The sequence below is a fragment of the Falco biarmicus genome, chromosome 3 (assembly GCF_023638135.1).
Source record: "Falco biarmicus isolate bFalBia1 chromosome 3, bFalBia1.pri, whole genome shotgun sequence".
In the NCBI taxonomy this organism is placed as follows: Eukaryota; Metazoa; Chordata; class Aves; order Falconiformes; family Falconidae; genus Falco; species Falco biarmicus.
The window spans coordinates 52,672,489-52,686,494 of record NC_079290.1 but is presented as its reverse complement, the minus strand read 5'-3'; the positions used below and the strand labels follow the sequence as shown (position 1 = coordinate 52,686,494).

Below are 14,006 nucleotides of genomic sequence, written 5' to 3'. Positions count from 1 at the left end.
TTTGAAACACAGCCAAAAGAAAAGGAGTCAAATTTTCTCTTTGTGTAAATCAGTGCTGTTTTTTCAGCTTCTGGAGTGTTTCATTTGTTTGCAGCAACAATATAATTGATCCACAAACAAGAAAAAATAAAATATAGAAGTAGGTTAAGTGGGGACCTGGGCTTTCAAAGTTGATTTGCATAAGAAACAGGTGGATGATCCACTCCTAAAATTTCTTTCATATGCTCTGTGAAGATGCATTTATATGTGCTTTAATGGGAATGGAAGTTTTCCAGAAGGCTTGAAAAGAAAAATACTGAATTAACAATAAACACAGTTCATACCAGATAAAAGTGCAACTAGGAAACAAATCCCTGCCCTCATAAATGGTACAGCAAATCTCCAGATGGACAAAGTACTGATTCATATTACATAATCTGTACTCGTTCAAGGTGTGAGAAGATAAGGAGCAATGGTCCACAGTAACTTGGAAAGGAGGCAGTTGAACTAAAGATGTAACCCTGAGACATGGTAAAAAGAGGTATTAAAGAAAACCCCCATATGCATCATTGGATAGAGATTGGATTTAAGCCATAATAACTTTCTGTGTTGATGTAACAGTTTTGCCAAAAGAAACCACCTCCACCACTGAACGAGCTTCCTGAGCTTTCAGATTGTAATATTAGTGAAGAAAGGAAGGCACAAAAATGTCTACTTGACAGTATTATTTTAAAATTTTTATGATTTATGTTCATTTTTCTATGACACTGTATGTTAAAACAAAGCATGTAAACTAGAAAGACTAAATGTCCTCTCTGTAAATGAAAGATGCACGACACCAGGTTCTCCATGGGTGGTTCACATTTTCCCTGTGCTCTCTGCTGTTATGGCCATAGTGCTTAGCCCTTTTCCTTCCCTGACCCTGTGGACATGCAGTCTGTTTGCACTCTGCTCCTTCTCCCTTCCCTAATTGAATCAGATATTTCTAATAGCTTCAGATTCCCAAGGGAAGCTTTGTAACTCCTACCCTTTCTCTAACCATCAGAGGTAACAGGCAGTTTCTTCTCCCTCTGCCAGATATTTTCATAGACAATCAGGCTCAGCTTTGAGATTTAGAACAGGGTCTTATGGAAGGAACATCAGTCGCCTGTGACCATTCAGGTTGTTCAAGTACCCTTTGCTCTACATCCACATTAACAGATTTATTTTTTTTTTTTGAGAAGCACTGAATTAATTAATTTTACAGTTGATTCATATGCTACTCATCTTCTTGCCCACCACAGTTTAAAAGAACTAAAAAGAGAATACAACAGGTTTTCAACTAGCTCTCCACTAACCTCGTCTCCAGCAGGTTCTTTTCTCAATACCTCAAGCTAAACCAAGCCTTTGAAGATCTCTGTTGTTTTGTGCATCTCATTAGCGTGGAATCTCAGGCAAAAAAACCCCTGCAAATATTGTAGGCAGATTCAGCATTGCTCCTACTCCTTGAATTTCAGGTAATCTATTGTCTTCTCCATATTCATGATATCCCTGAGCAGTTAAGCAGAAGCAGGCAAAGTAGGACACAGTGTGTCTTGGTTGTTGAGAGGGGCCTCAGTACTACTTTGCAGCAGAGATTATTTGAGAAGGAAAGGACCCTATTTAGAAAGAAATTCACAGTGGTTCCACACTCACATGAAGTTAATTTTTTTCCCCAGCTTCCTCATCAGCTTATTTTTGGGATAGACCAGATAAAGTGGGATCCACAGCATCTTTTCCCAATGGAACTACATTCATGAGGGGTCCAGGAAGTGGAACGAGTTCATTTTTGACTCATCAGAGACTTAGAAGCCGCAACTTTATTAAAGAAGATGGTGTTTATATTCTTATAACAATGGAAGGTATGTAAACATAGCTGATATTCTTTACAATACACTAAACATGGAATGGCACATACTAAGTCACTAGTGCTACAGATATAAATACATGTGATACTTTGCACAAGAGCAGGGAACTACGCATGTATCTGAAGTCAGGTCATATATCTGAATAAATTGTGGATAGGTACATGCATAGTCTAATTCCTTTATCTCATGTGGAGATGTATAACACGATGCTAGTTCTGTGCAAATTATTTTGAATAGAGTACTTAGAATAAAATTGTCTGTTTCTGAAAAAACCCTAGAGGATATTTCCAAAATACATCATGCTTCCTAAAGGTAAAAAAGACTATTTATCTGACTATTCTACCTGTGGACAGGCTTTTTGCTCTTTACTATTAGAACTCACCATTAGAATAAGAGGTAGAATAACATGAAATAAAGATCTTATTTCCTGTGTTTTTATCATGCAGATATATCACATCTACTGTCAACTCAGCCAAGTGCTTCACCCACTTCTGTTATAAACACACCCAGTGCCACCACCACCAAACCTACCTCTAACACCACTGCCACCACCAAGCCCACCACCGCCACGACCACCAAGCCTACCACTATGTCTACCACCACCACAACACCCATCACAACAGCTTCTGTCACCCTGACTGAAAAGCCAGAGGTTCCAGGTTTCTGTCCAGACAACTCTTGTGAAAATGATGGTGTCTGCATTATCGTACATGGAGCACCGGTGTGCAGGTAACTGCCTTCACTCACTCTCAAATGCAGTTTTAGGGTGAATAATGGAAGTTTCTAGTAGAATAAATCTTTATTCCTAATGAAAGGAAAGACAGACTATAGCTGATTTAAGGCAAATATTCCCAATTGCTACTGCGAGACTAAAGCTTATGACCAGTTTGGGCAACAAAGCTCCTAACTTCAGCATTTGACCATTTTGAAGTACTTTGCTTGACTTCCCTGTAAATTGTATTTTAAACGTGTTTATAATTTTCAGTGATGTTATAAAATGGACTGTGCATCTCCTTAGAAGTCCCTGCAGCAACATTTAGAAGAGTTAAATATAAATGCAGTTGAAACAAAAGAGCATTCATATCAGTAGAAAAGATGTTTAATAGTTTGCAGGCAAGAGGCAGCATAGATATTATTTTAGAATTTGTTTCAGAAATATCATGTAGTGCAAATTATAACCATGAATTACTTAAGTGTAGTTGCTTGCTTTTGAAAGCAGCAATGAAAGCTGAGGACTAAAAATGTTGTTTGCCCTGCAAGGAAATGAATATTAACTTTTATTTAATTCTCTGTGGATACATTTGTGTAACCCACCTGACTCATTAGCATTGTCCCAGCTCTCAAACAAGCTCTAAGGCTGAAGATGGTAACCTTATGTGATGCTGTGCCAGGGCAGGTAGATTGGAGGAATGCTGTGAGGCAAACATCTAAATCCTGAGAGTAACAAGGGTCAGGAATACTCATTAAATGTTATATCTCCCCATTTAGAAACATTTTAAAAAACAATTCTTGTGCAACCCATCAGAAGCAGGTCACCAATATGAGTAAATGTCAAGAAGCTGTTCCAAGAAGACAAAAAAATGTTGTGCTGATTGTTATGCTTGATTTCAAAATTATGGAAAGAGAACATTTATTTTCTGACAGCTCTGGACTATTTGAAGCTCTAGTGGCTATGTGAACTATTTTCCATCCTAGAGAAGTGTGTGACCAGCAGTCAGTTTCCAGTCCAATTTCCTACTGGGAAACGAGGGGGAATGCGATACAGAACTCTGAGCTGGATCACGTGAAGTCCCCCAATAGTCAGTGTCTTTGCAGCACACTGCCAACAGACTAATTTTGAGGGTTGAGGGTAGTTCTGAATAAATGTCTTAGGAGCTAGAAAAACGATACATAAGGAACAACCAGGGTGAGAAATGTAGGGGCAGGTGTGCACTCAGCAGTACTGCACAGCTGGTTTTTTTTTTTCAGTTGGATCATTGGGACCCTCATGTGCTCCCCATAAAATGTTTCGCAGCTGGTTGTGATGCTGGATAAGGTGAAGGAATCGAGGCCTGGAGGTTGTTTTTAGTTGTAAAACCAGACAACTGCTAGGATGTCAATTTCTTTTCTTACCTTCTTCTTGGGGGAGGGCAGAGCCAGCTCATACAAGTTCTTTACATTTGAAAATAAGCCCCTTCTGGCAAGGAGGAGGTCTGATCAGAACATACCACATCTACCAGTGGAGAAGCACCAAGCAGGGAAAGGAGAATGTGGTGGGAACACGTTCAGCTAGCTCAGTTCTTGAACTGAGGAGTTCCTGCATCAAAGTTTTGGTTCAGCTGCTATCTGGTCAGAGATGCCTTGAGAGTCCAGCTTGTGTGTGGTCTCCATCTCATTTATCTCACAGATTTGAATTGATGCATAAGGTGAGCTGAGAAATAAAAAAAAAACACCAAAGGAAATGTGAGGAAACAGGAGGATGAAGTTTTCTGGAGGGTGGTAAATGTGGCTTGATTGGATAAAAATAGCAGTTAAAAGCTTCTGGACCAGTTGCCACAGGAGCTGATTCAACTCCTTCCTATAAAGTCTTTTCTAGATTGACTGAGGGAAGAAGGTAGAAGGGCTTTGTGTAAAAGCTGAGCATGACAAAAGGCAGAACTGCATTAGGGTATGAGGCTAATTAGTTATAGCACAAGCAAATATTACATGGCACTGGTCCTATTGACTGCTATCAGTTTCGTGGAGCAGCAAGTGAGTTTTTTATCAACAGAAGTGCTATAAACTTCAAGGAAAAGGAAGCAGATAAGTGAACTGAGTGATCCAGAGGGCCTCTCTATTGGTAGCGAAAGATGACCATTCTGTAGCAGCAGCAGCATTCTATAGATCAGCTGCAGCCAAGCGTTAAGCAGTCAAAAGTATCAGGATGGTGCTTGGGTTTCCTGCATAGACTCTCTCTGAAGATGTGACCTGTAAAAGACTGGGAAGCTGAAAGGAGCACTCCAGATGTGTAAGGACAGTGAGCCACTCAAGACAACTTTAAAATAGAAGTCCATTTTAAGATAACTTCATTGTGCTTTGGGTTATATATAGAAACAGTGCATCAGAGATGCTGTTTTTCTTAAGTAGATGTTTTCATGCCTTTAATCTTTAGGGGATAGCACACATTTGTTCTTTTACTTTCTAGATGTCCAGCAGGTGACAACTGGTGGTACATGGGAGAAAAGTGCGAAAGGAAAGGCTCAACTGAAGAAAATACTATAATAGCTGTTTCTTCAACCATAACTGTATTTGTTGTAATGCTTATTGTCACTATCACAACTGCAGTGTGCCTTAAAAAGAAATACAGCCAAGGAAAGGAAACTGGGGAGAGCCTGACTTTAGAAGAAGTAAGTATTTTGCCTCTTTCAACATACATATATATACACATATATATAAAACACACACACATATTTATCTATATTTACTAAAAAGTAAACAATCAAATTTAGTAAGAAGTAAATTGGAAGATGTTACATTTTTGAAGTCTGAAGACACCAGCTTAGGAATTAAAGAGCTCCATTAAGTGCTACTAATTTATCAAAGACCAAAAAATCAATACATTCAAAATCTCTTCTCCACCACCCCCGCAACTCTTACTGCCCTGATGGCAGTCTACATTGAGTGGGAGAGTGTAAACAAAGGAGCTAATTTTCAGTTTGTTAACTAAACTGTGTTTTCCACTTAGTGGACTTGTATTTCATCTATTTTACTGCATTTTCTACTGAAGATCTCTCCTTAAAACAACTGAATATGGTGCTAAAACCCCCAACCCAAAATGCTGAAACAAAAAGCAAATCTAAAAATTAGTTTCCCTATGCAATGGCCATTTTTTATGCAAGGAACAAAGTAGCCATGGAAATCATGGCTTAGGGAGAGGTAAAAGAAGATAGCAGATTAAAACTATCTGAACGGCTGGATCAGAAAGCCCATGTAGTGAATAGCACTGGCATTTGGGCAGGTTTTGGTAGAAAATTTCATAAAGTCTGAGGCACATGGACTCTTAGTTTAAATAGAGACTTAAACTTGGAAATGGCAACAGTGATGTAGCTTAGAGGGACTCACAAGGCACAGGAGAAGTTTTTTAAGCAAATAGAATAGGAATGGCTTTCCAGACAGCAGAGTTCCATTTTTAATTTTGTACTAATATTCTTTGTGTGATATCCTGTTGAGGTGCAGTACTTCTGTGCAATACCAAATACTTGACACTGTTACTTTATGGCCCTCCAATATATAATTTTGGTTTCTTTGCAAGTAACACTCTTACATTATACACATTTTTCCCTTCCCTACACACTTATAAGATGTGGGTTTGTTTATTTGTTTGTTTTTTCTCCCCGCATTTAGAATAAAACATCCTTTTGAAGGTAATGCAAACAAGCATCAAAGTCACAAGATGAACGTCACTGGAAAACCACAACTGCGTCATCGTTCTTTCTATTACTTTTATCTCAACCACCATGATAAAGGTTTGTAAAGTCTGGAAAATAATTCATCATCTGGATAAAATACTATGCTAAAGTCAGTGAAGTGTCTGACAGTGCTGTGTATCTCCATGCAACGGAGAAAAATGGAAATATGTTGTGTGACATGCCTGCCCAGTCCTTCAAGTCTACCTGAATATGAAGAAAACATGTAAAACTGCATCCTGAGTTTCAATCAACACAGTAAAGTCTAGGTTTGCTACCTTATCATGATACAGACATCTTTAATAAAAGGGAGCTGGACCCTGTAATCATGGGTTACCCAGCTGTTCTGAGTCCTGCAACAGCTGTCAGTCAGTAATGTCAGGGTACGTGCAGTGTGGGAGTGTCTGGTTCATTAAGTTATTTAGTTGTGATCTATTCACTATAAAAGAAATAACAACTAATGAGGAAAGTGATAAATTAACCACACAGACACACAAACATTAATGAGGAAGTCACAATAGAGACGATAATGAGGACCCAGAATGCTTCAGCTGCTGATTGATGGTCCATTAAAGGAACTACTCAGGCAGAGCCTTCAAGAATGTCAACCTGAATTTTTAACTGATAGGAAGGGGGAAACATGATTAACGTGAGTATTATGGGAAAATTGAGGCTCCTTGGGATATGAGCTATCAGAAGAGGTTTGTGGACTTAAGTAAAAATGACGATGGGATGTTTAGGGGAAGGGCCCAAGGATCCAAAGAAAAGGGAAGGATCACAGTGACTCAGAGAGGAACTCATGTGGGAAAAGGGTGCCAGCAACTGGAGAGACAGACCTGTAAAAGAGATCTGTGTGCCAACAACCAGAGGAGACCACAGGTCTTAGGACTTGTGGGCCTGGGTACTAGCCCATGGAGGGACTAGCATGCAAGAGTCTGTGTGCCAGTAACTGGTGAAACTGTGAGCTGAGGGACTGGGGTGCATGTGCGTTGTATGTGTGTTGAAGGTCCAAGTGCGAGCAACTGGAGGAGAGGCCAAGGGCACCAGGGCTGTAGGTTTGGGTGGCAGCAGCTGGGAGCGATCAGGTTGTATGGGGATGTGTAAGAGGTCTAAGTGCTGGCAGCTGGGAAGACCTGGGTGTATACATATTTCTTCAGTGATTTTATTTCTCTGTGCGTGTATGTATAATTCACTAGCAAACCTCAAGATGGACTAGCTGATGAGTTGGAAGAAACATTTCCACATCTGGAGGACACAGTCTGAGCCAGTGGCTGGGGTAAGGGAGCTCAGGATCCAGGCATGGATATTAGGTAAACTGAGAGTTCATGCTAATATTCAAGGGATCTGTGATTGTGGGAATGCTTATGCAATGAGTCTGTGAGCGTGTGCATCTGTTTCACTAGCAAGCATCACAGTGCTCTATCTGGCAAGTAGGAGGTGACTTGCATACCAGTTAAAGGACCCCAGGTCCAGCTGTGGACATGAAACGCATTTAGAGGCCATGCTAACATTCAAGGGGACTGTGAATGTGGCTGAGTTTATGATGAGGACACATGTTTTCACCAGAGAACCTCCCTTCTGATCAGCTGGAGGGGAGGAAGAGGACAGGGCTGTCTGCACTTGTGTGTGTTTGGGTAGTGTTATAGGTGGGTGGTGCTACCCGCACAGCTCTGTGTGTGCAGCAGCCTGTGCACTAGGGACCTCTGTGTGCCTGTGTGCGTGTCTCTTGGATACACACTAAACCTTGCTACAGGCCAGACCTGCAAACAGGTTTCATGCTGCACCCTTGGGACTGGGATGTACAGATCACCTGGGACCGTTCCTGGCTGGGCATGTTGGCTGGGGAGGAAGGATCCCAGGGGTGCTAGATTTGGTGGCTCTCTTAACGCCCTTGACAAGCTGGGCTACAATTCAGTGGGATTTGGAGAAGAGAGTAGTGCATGGAAATAAAAGGGCCAGAGGAAGCAATGTATACTTCCCTGAGGGTACTTTGCAGAGAGGGATGGCAGTCACCATGGGCACAGATCATCACATTTTCAGTGTTTTGGAAGGGAGCTGCAAGAGGCAGGAATGCCAGTAACAGAAATGTCAGGTCACGCCAGATGGTTTGTTGACTGGTATGTTAATATGTTCACGTTTAAAGGTCAGCAGCTACTTTGATTCCCTGGAATGGATGTTGATGATCTTAACATTTGCCATGCAATTTGTTCTAACTCTGGGCCAGAGCAGTTCAAATGTATGGAAATTTGATGAGGGAACTAGCCTTCCTCTGAACACTACTGCATGGGACAAAGCAACAAATGTGTATGCTTCTGTACCAACATTACATATCTACTCCTCCTCTGATTTATATTCTCTGAAGTGTAGTTATATTTAAAGCATTCATAGCTGGTTTTATTAGCTTTTGTTGGAACCCAAAGATTCATGGAAACAGCCAGCCAAAATTAACAAAGATTTGTCAGAGCTAACAAACATCCTGGATAGGAAGATACCCTACTATAGCTGTCTTAAAATAACTTCCCTATTTTGACATGTCTTCATCAGCAGTTTTCATGCAAATAATTGAAGGCGCATTTGGAGGATTAAGATATGCACATAGATTTACATGGAGTTAAGAAGACACAAATGAGACTGTTCATAAATTCGACTCTGGCTAAAATACGTAACATTATAAACAGTAGGCATTTCATAATTTCAAATGTGAACTACCAGATTTATGACTGCAGAGATTGTTTATATTTTTTGAAATCCAGATTACATGAAATGGCATAAATACCCGTGCTTTCATCAGAAGACAGCTTAATACACCGAGCAATTTATTACAATATATTGTGCAAAATACAAATTCCATAAGGTATATCGTGAAACGGTAAAATTCCATGGGGAAAACCTTTAAGCTTCTACTTACTAATTTCAAACATGAATCAGTGAAGAGTACAACTTAAAACTGAATCTCCTGGTCAGCGAGCATGAACAACTCACTTTTCAGTGGTGAGCAGATTCCATAGTGCCAAAAGAGACTGAGGTTTTATTAATGTCATTAACCGACCTAAAAATACTCAAGAGAAAAATACATTGTTTTCAATGTGCAATGCAGAAAAAATTACTTGGGAAGTCCAGCATCAGATTCAATATTGCCCTTTATTGTCTATCACAGAAGTTACATGACTAGCTCAAGTTCCTGAAAAAATACATTTTTCTTAAAAAGCTGTAGCACAACTGACTTACAGTGATGTTATTTTTCTGTGAAGAAAGGAGGTGAGAGATTAAAAGTACACATGTGGTTTAGGAAATGAAGCATTTCAACTGGACTGCTGTTCTTTATGACTAGATGCTTTACTTGGATTTGTAATTTAACTGGTTAGAGTTGCAATGCCTCAGTAATGGTCATCTCTTGTGAAAACAGTAATGAAAATTCACCAGCCCAGGTCCTACGGTTTTCCTCTGGAGCTGACTTCCCTGCTTTACAAAGACTTTTCCTACATGGTTATTAGGACTGCATCTATTATTTTTAATGAAATAGCTTAATTTTGGAGACATACATTTGACACATTTACAGATTTCATCACAGATCAGACACTGCATTGGTCAGTCAAAGAGCCATACGTGGGGTTGAAGCCTGGGTGTTTACTTTCCTAAAGCAGATTTATTCACAGAAAGGTTTACTAAAAATCTTTAATGTAAACGTCTCTGTGTGAAATAACTGAGATATTAATATTACAGTAAAAGCCACCAGCATTAAATCTGCACCAAGTTCCACTTTTCTTTCCCTTCCTTCTCACACTGTGGTGATTCAGCTTAAAATTTGCAACAAGGATTTGCTTTGCCTGCACCCTTGGTCAGGCGCATTCCACTCTCTTCAGATCAGGACTAGCGTAAAAAGCCTATTATTTGGTTCCTACAATGTGCAGAACAAGGGCTTGAGCTGTGGATGTTGACTTCTCAGGTCGACTGCCCTGCTCCTGTTCCCCATTCAAAGGGTTTCTGCTGGTACCTGGTGACCTCCCCCCCCTAGCAAAGACCCAGGTTTAAGTGAACGTTGTCTTTTCTGCTCCTCCCTTTCTGGGCTTTGGACTAGCTGTACAGCTGGACCCAGCAGAGTATGTGCACATTGTATTTAGAGCTGTGTGCATGACTCATTCCCCACTGCTGAGTCTATCAGGAGTCACAGCATGAGCTTAAAAATAAAATAAAATAACCCCAATATTCAAGTTAGTGGCTCAGGTTTGGAGTAAAAAAAAAAAAAAAAGAAAAGGTAGGCTGTTTTTCTAGCTACTTAGCAGTCTTTCTTCAGGAATCTCAGCATTGCAGAAAATCTTTTAGGCATGCTACCTAATATCTATGCTAAACAGTATACACAGCTTCATATTCCTGATATAGGCAAACTAGACCAATTTCATTGCTATTTGCATCACACGGATCAGCTCACTCGGTCTAGCTTTTGCACAAGTAGCAAATAACTGAATCATAATGTTTAATAGTCTGGCTGGCACTGCATTGTCTAAATGCAAAAAAAAAGGGACTGATCCTAGACACTAGCTCTCTTTCTGCAGCTAAGCATGTCAGGTGTCTTGTACCACTCACACTGGGCAGACACAGTTCCAGGGTGCAGGGCAGGAGGCATGAGCTGTCATTTTTTTCAGGCACAGATCAGAATAGAGTGGTATTTCTCCATATTTTTTTTTTTTGTCACAGCTCTCATTTTCCACTGTTATTCGAGCTCAGGGGCTTTTGCTAAGACACAGATGCCACATGTCAGTTAACGTACCTTTGATTCTCTTAAATAGTTTCTTAATTCTTCTGTCTACTTGGACTGCATTTTCAAGCTATCATCTTCAGTGCCAGTAGTACAGATAGTCATGTCTCAAAAGAAGAAGATAACCACCAAATAAGCTTCTTTTTCTGAAAATTCAGTTGCTGTTTCTCAAATGTAGAGTTGTTGCTTAGAGACTTTTGTAGTATTTGATGCAGTAATGGCAAAATATCTGTACTTTGCTCTGTGTTATGAAGCTATTAAATTAAATAGATGGTGATCTCATTTTCCCACATCTTTCAACTACATACATCATAATTTATTACAAAAGACAGCTCTAACATCAAGTTTTAATGATTTGTTTTGTGCAAGAAGATTATGAATTTTTTGCAGCAGACAGATTCTCTGTAGCTGTTCTCCCTGTCCTCTCCTCTTTCTGAGCATCAACAGAACAAACGGGGAAAAAAACCCCAACGACCATATCAATTTAGATAGATCACTCCTCCTTCCTCCTACTTCCAAATTAATAATTTTCTAGAGTGCAAATGTATCAGTCTCCTTTATGTTAAGTTTCTTCAAAAACTATCACCAATGTCACCTTTTCCTGTTTTTTTCATGGAATTTTTTTTTCTCTCCCCACCCACCCATCCCCAGTCAAAGTTTATTACCTACACCATGTACACTATAACTGGTGTCATAAAGGTTGCAGACAGGTTTACATTCCAGTTTTCATTTTAATTTGCTCACGAGTTCCTAAACTCCTTCCACTTGAGATGAAACTGTCCATTCTTGATGTCTGCCTTTGACTTCACCTACTGTAAAAATAAAATAGCATCAAGGAAGCTTCACTTGAATGTCTGGAACTTAAAAGAACAAAATCAAACCTCATTGTTTCCCAAGGCTGCAATGCTTAATCCTACAATACATAAACATGATTGCTCTTCCAGTGCAATACTCATGGGAAAAAAAGATTGTGTGCTCTTTATCAGATTTGAACCTTACCTCTAAACAATTTGATGGAACATTTTGATTAACTTAATGGTAGCACTTCTGCTTAGCAGTTATTAATGTGTAACTAGACCCAGCCATCTTGTTCTGCTAGAGCTCTGCATATGTGCATTTGCCCTTGATTATTATTTTTTTAACACCATCTGCATCCACGCAGTCTATGCTACAAAAAGCCAGTCAAATCTTGTCAGTAGCCTGTCTGCCTCTTCATCTGTGATTGCTTTTTTTCTTCATGCTCCTCATGGTGTTGTGGACACTTGGGTTTGGAAGCAGCTTTCACTCAGGTAAATGATGTTTGCCTGCTCAGAACAGAGCATTGGAAATTACATAAAATAGCATTGCAACTTCAGTTTAGTTTATTAAGTAACTAGTAAACTTAATAAAATACTAGCTTATTAAGTTGTTTAATAAACTTTGCTTATTAACTCTGGTAGGAGTCTCTGTTGCTCCTTAGAAGAGTCAGGTTTCATTCTGGGTGCTACTTTCATGCCTTTGTCACCAGAAAAGATTTGTCAGGGTGAGCTAAAGGTAAGCAGAGAAACAGAAAATGAAAGTATCTATCATCTCAGCCGATTAAGGAACAACCTCTGCAGCCACTCAGGACAACTGCAGGTTTGCCTTGGCCAAAAGAATAATGATCGTGCTTAAGCCTTAGTGTGTGTGATTGGGAGGAATGGAAAAAGAAAAGCCACTGGGGTAAGAAAATATGAATTTCCTTAAGGGGAAAAAAGCTCTAAGGGAAAAAAAAGAAAATTAAATTGAGATAGTGAATACCTACTATGGGCCACTGCACATAGTCTGCAGACCTTATCTCCGAAGCATAGATGCACCTTTGCAACATGAAGCCTGAACTATTCCTCCTGCCTAGCAGCCCACCTGTTTGCTTTGCTTTTCATAGGTTCCCAGCTCACAGTAAGATCAATCACTGCTACCTGTGTCCTTTTCAAACCTATTTCCATTACCTTTCTGTTAGCTAGCTCCTTTAGCATGTCTGTCACTTACAAGTATCATGAGACCTCCAGCTGCCCCTGCCACAGCACTGCAGAGCCTCCTTGGGCAGCTCTCTCCCTCAGGGACGTGTGGGAAACTGGCTGCCAGGGTGATGCAGGGGCTACGCTGGCACAAGTGTCACACAAAACATACTTCATCACTGGAAGCTGGAAAATTGAAGAAAAACTCAGAAGCATAACCCCTTCCATGGCCTCTGCTGAGGACAAAGCCAGTGGTGCTAGGTGCCTTGTGGTGCCTGCTCTGCTGTCCCTATGGAGAGCTCATCCCTGTGTAGGCTGCTGCCAGGGGCAATAAATAAGAGCGGTTCTTGCCTTGGACGATTTGTTGGAGGAACTGGTGGAGACCAACGCTCTATTTCACTCAGCCACTGAAGACCAGATATAAACTTTTGTCCTTCTCCCTTAGGTGGGAAGCCCCATCCCACACCCAATTACCTTGCCAGGAAAAGCGGGGCTGCCCCTGTCCCGGTGCTCTGCCCCATGCTGGCTTTCCTGGCTGGGTCCCCACACAGTCACACGGTGGGAGTGCATAGCAACTTGGTTGACATCAAACATCCCCACTGACTACACCCCAGTCCACGAAAGACCTGCAGAGCACTGGCTGGCAACCACCTCCCCCCCCCAAGAATGAATCTTGAGCTCTGGAACAAATTTGAATTTCTGAGAAATACAAATAGGCACAAATACATCCATTTTGAATGCAGTCTCAGCAACCTCAAAGGTCTTTCTGAAATTAAACGTGGGGAAAGGAGGAATAGAAGTTTATTTACCCTTTCTTCCCTAGAGGTTATTTACCCCTTTCCTCCCTGGAGTTCAAATGAGCAAGCCACACTGCCTTTTGTGCTAGCCAAGCCATAGAAATGCTTTCATTTATGCCACAATTAGGCCTGAGTGCCTAGATTAGGTGGTGCCACTTGCTTTCCTCATAGCAAGTTATCTTGGCTTC

At 40.6% G+C, this 14,006-nt stretch overlaps 1 protein-coding gene across 1 annotated transcript in view; it reads left to right on the top strand.

Annotated features, from left to right (window-relative positions):
- MEP1B (meprin A subunit beta) overlaps positions 1–11,649 on the top strand; it is a 32,462-nt gene extending 20,813 nt beyond the window's left edge. The window contains exons 12-15 of the mRNA XM_056333712.1: positions 1,677–1,859; positions 2,312–2,594; positions 5,029–5,230; positions 6,228–11,649. Of these exons, the coding sequence (XP_056189687.1) occupies positions 1,677–1,859; positions 2,312–2,594; positions 5,029–5,230; positions 6,228–6,245 (686 nt within the window). The 3' untranslated portion in view covers positions 6,246–11,649. The remainder of the gene's footprint in view (positions 1–1,676; positions 1,860–2,311; positions 2,595–5,028; positions 5,231–6,227) is intronic.
- The last annotated feature ends 2,357 nt before the right edge of the window (positions 11,650–14,006 follow it).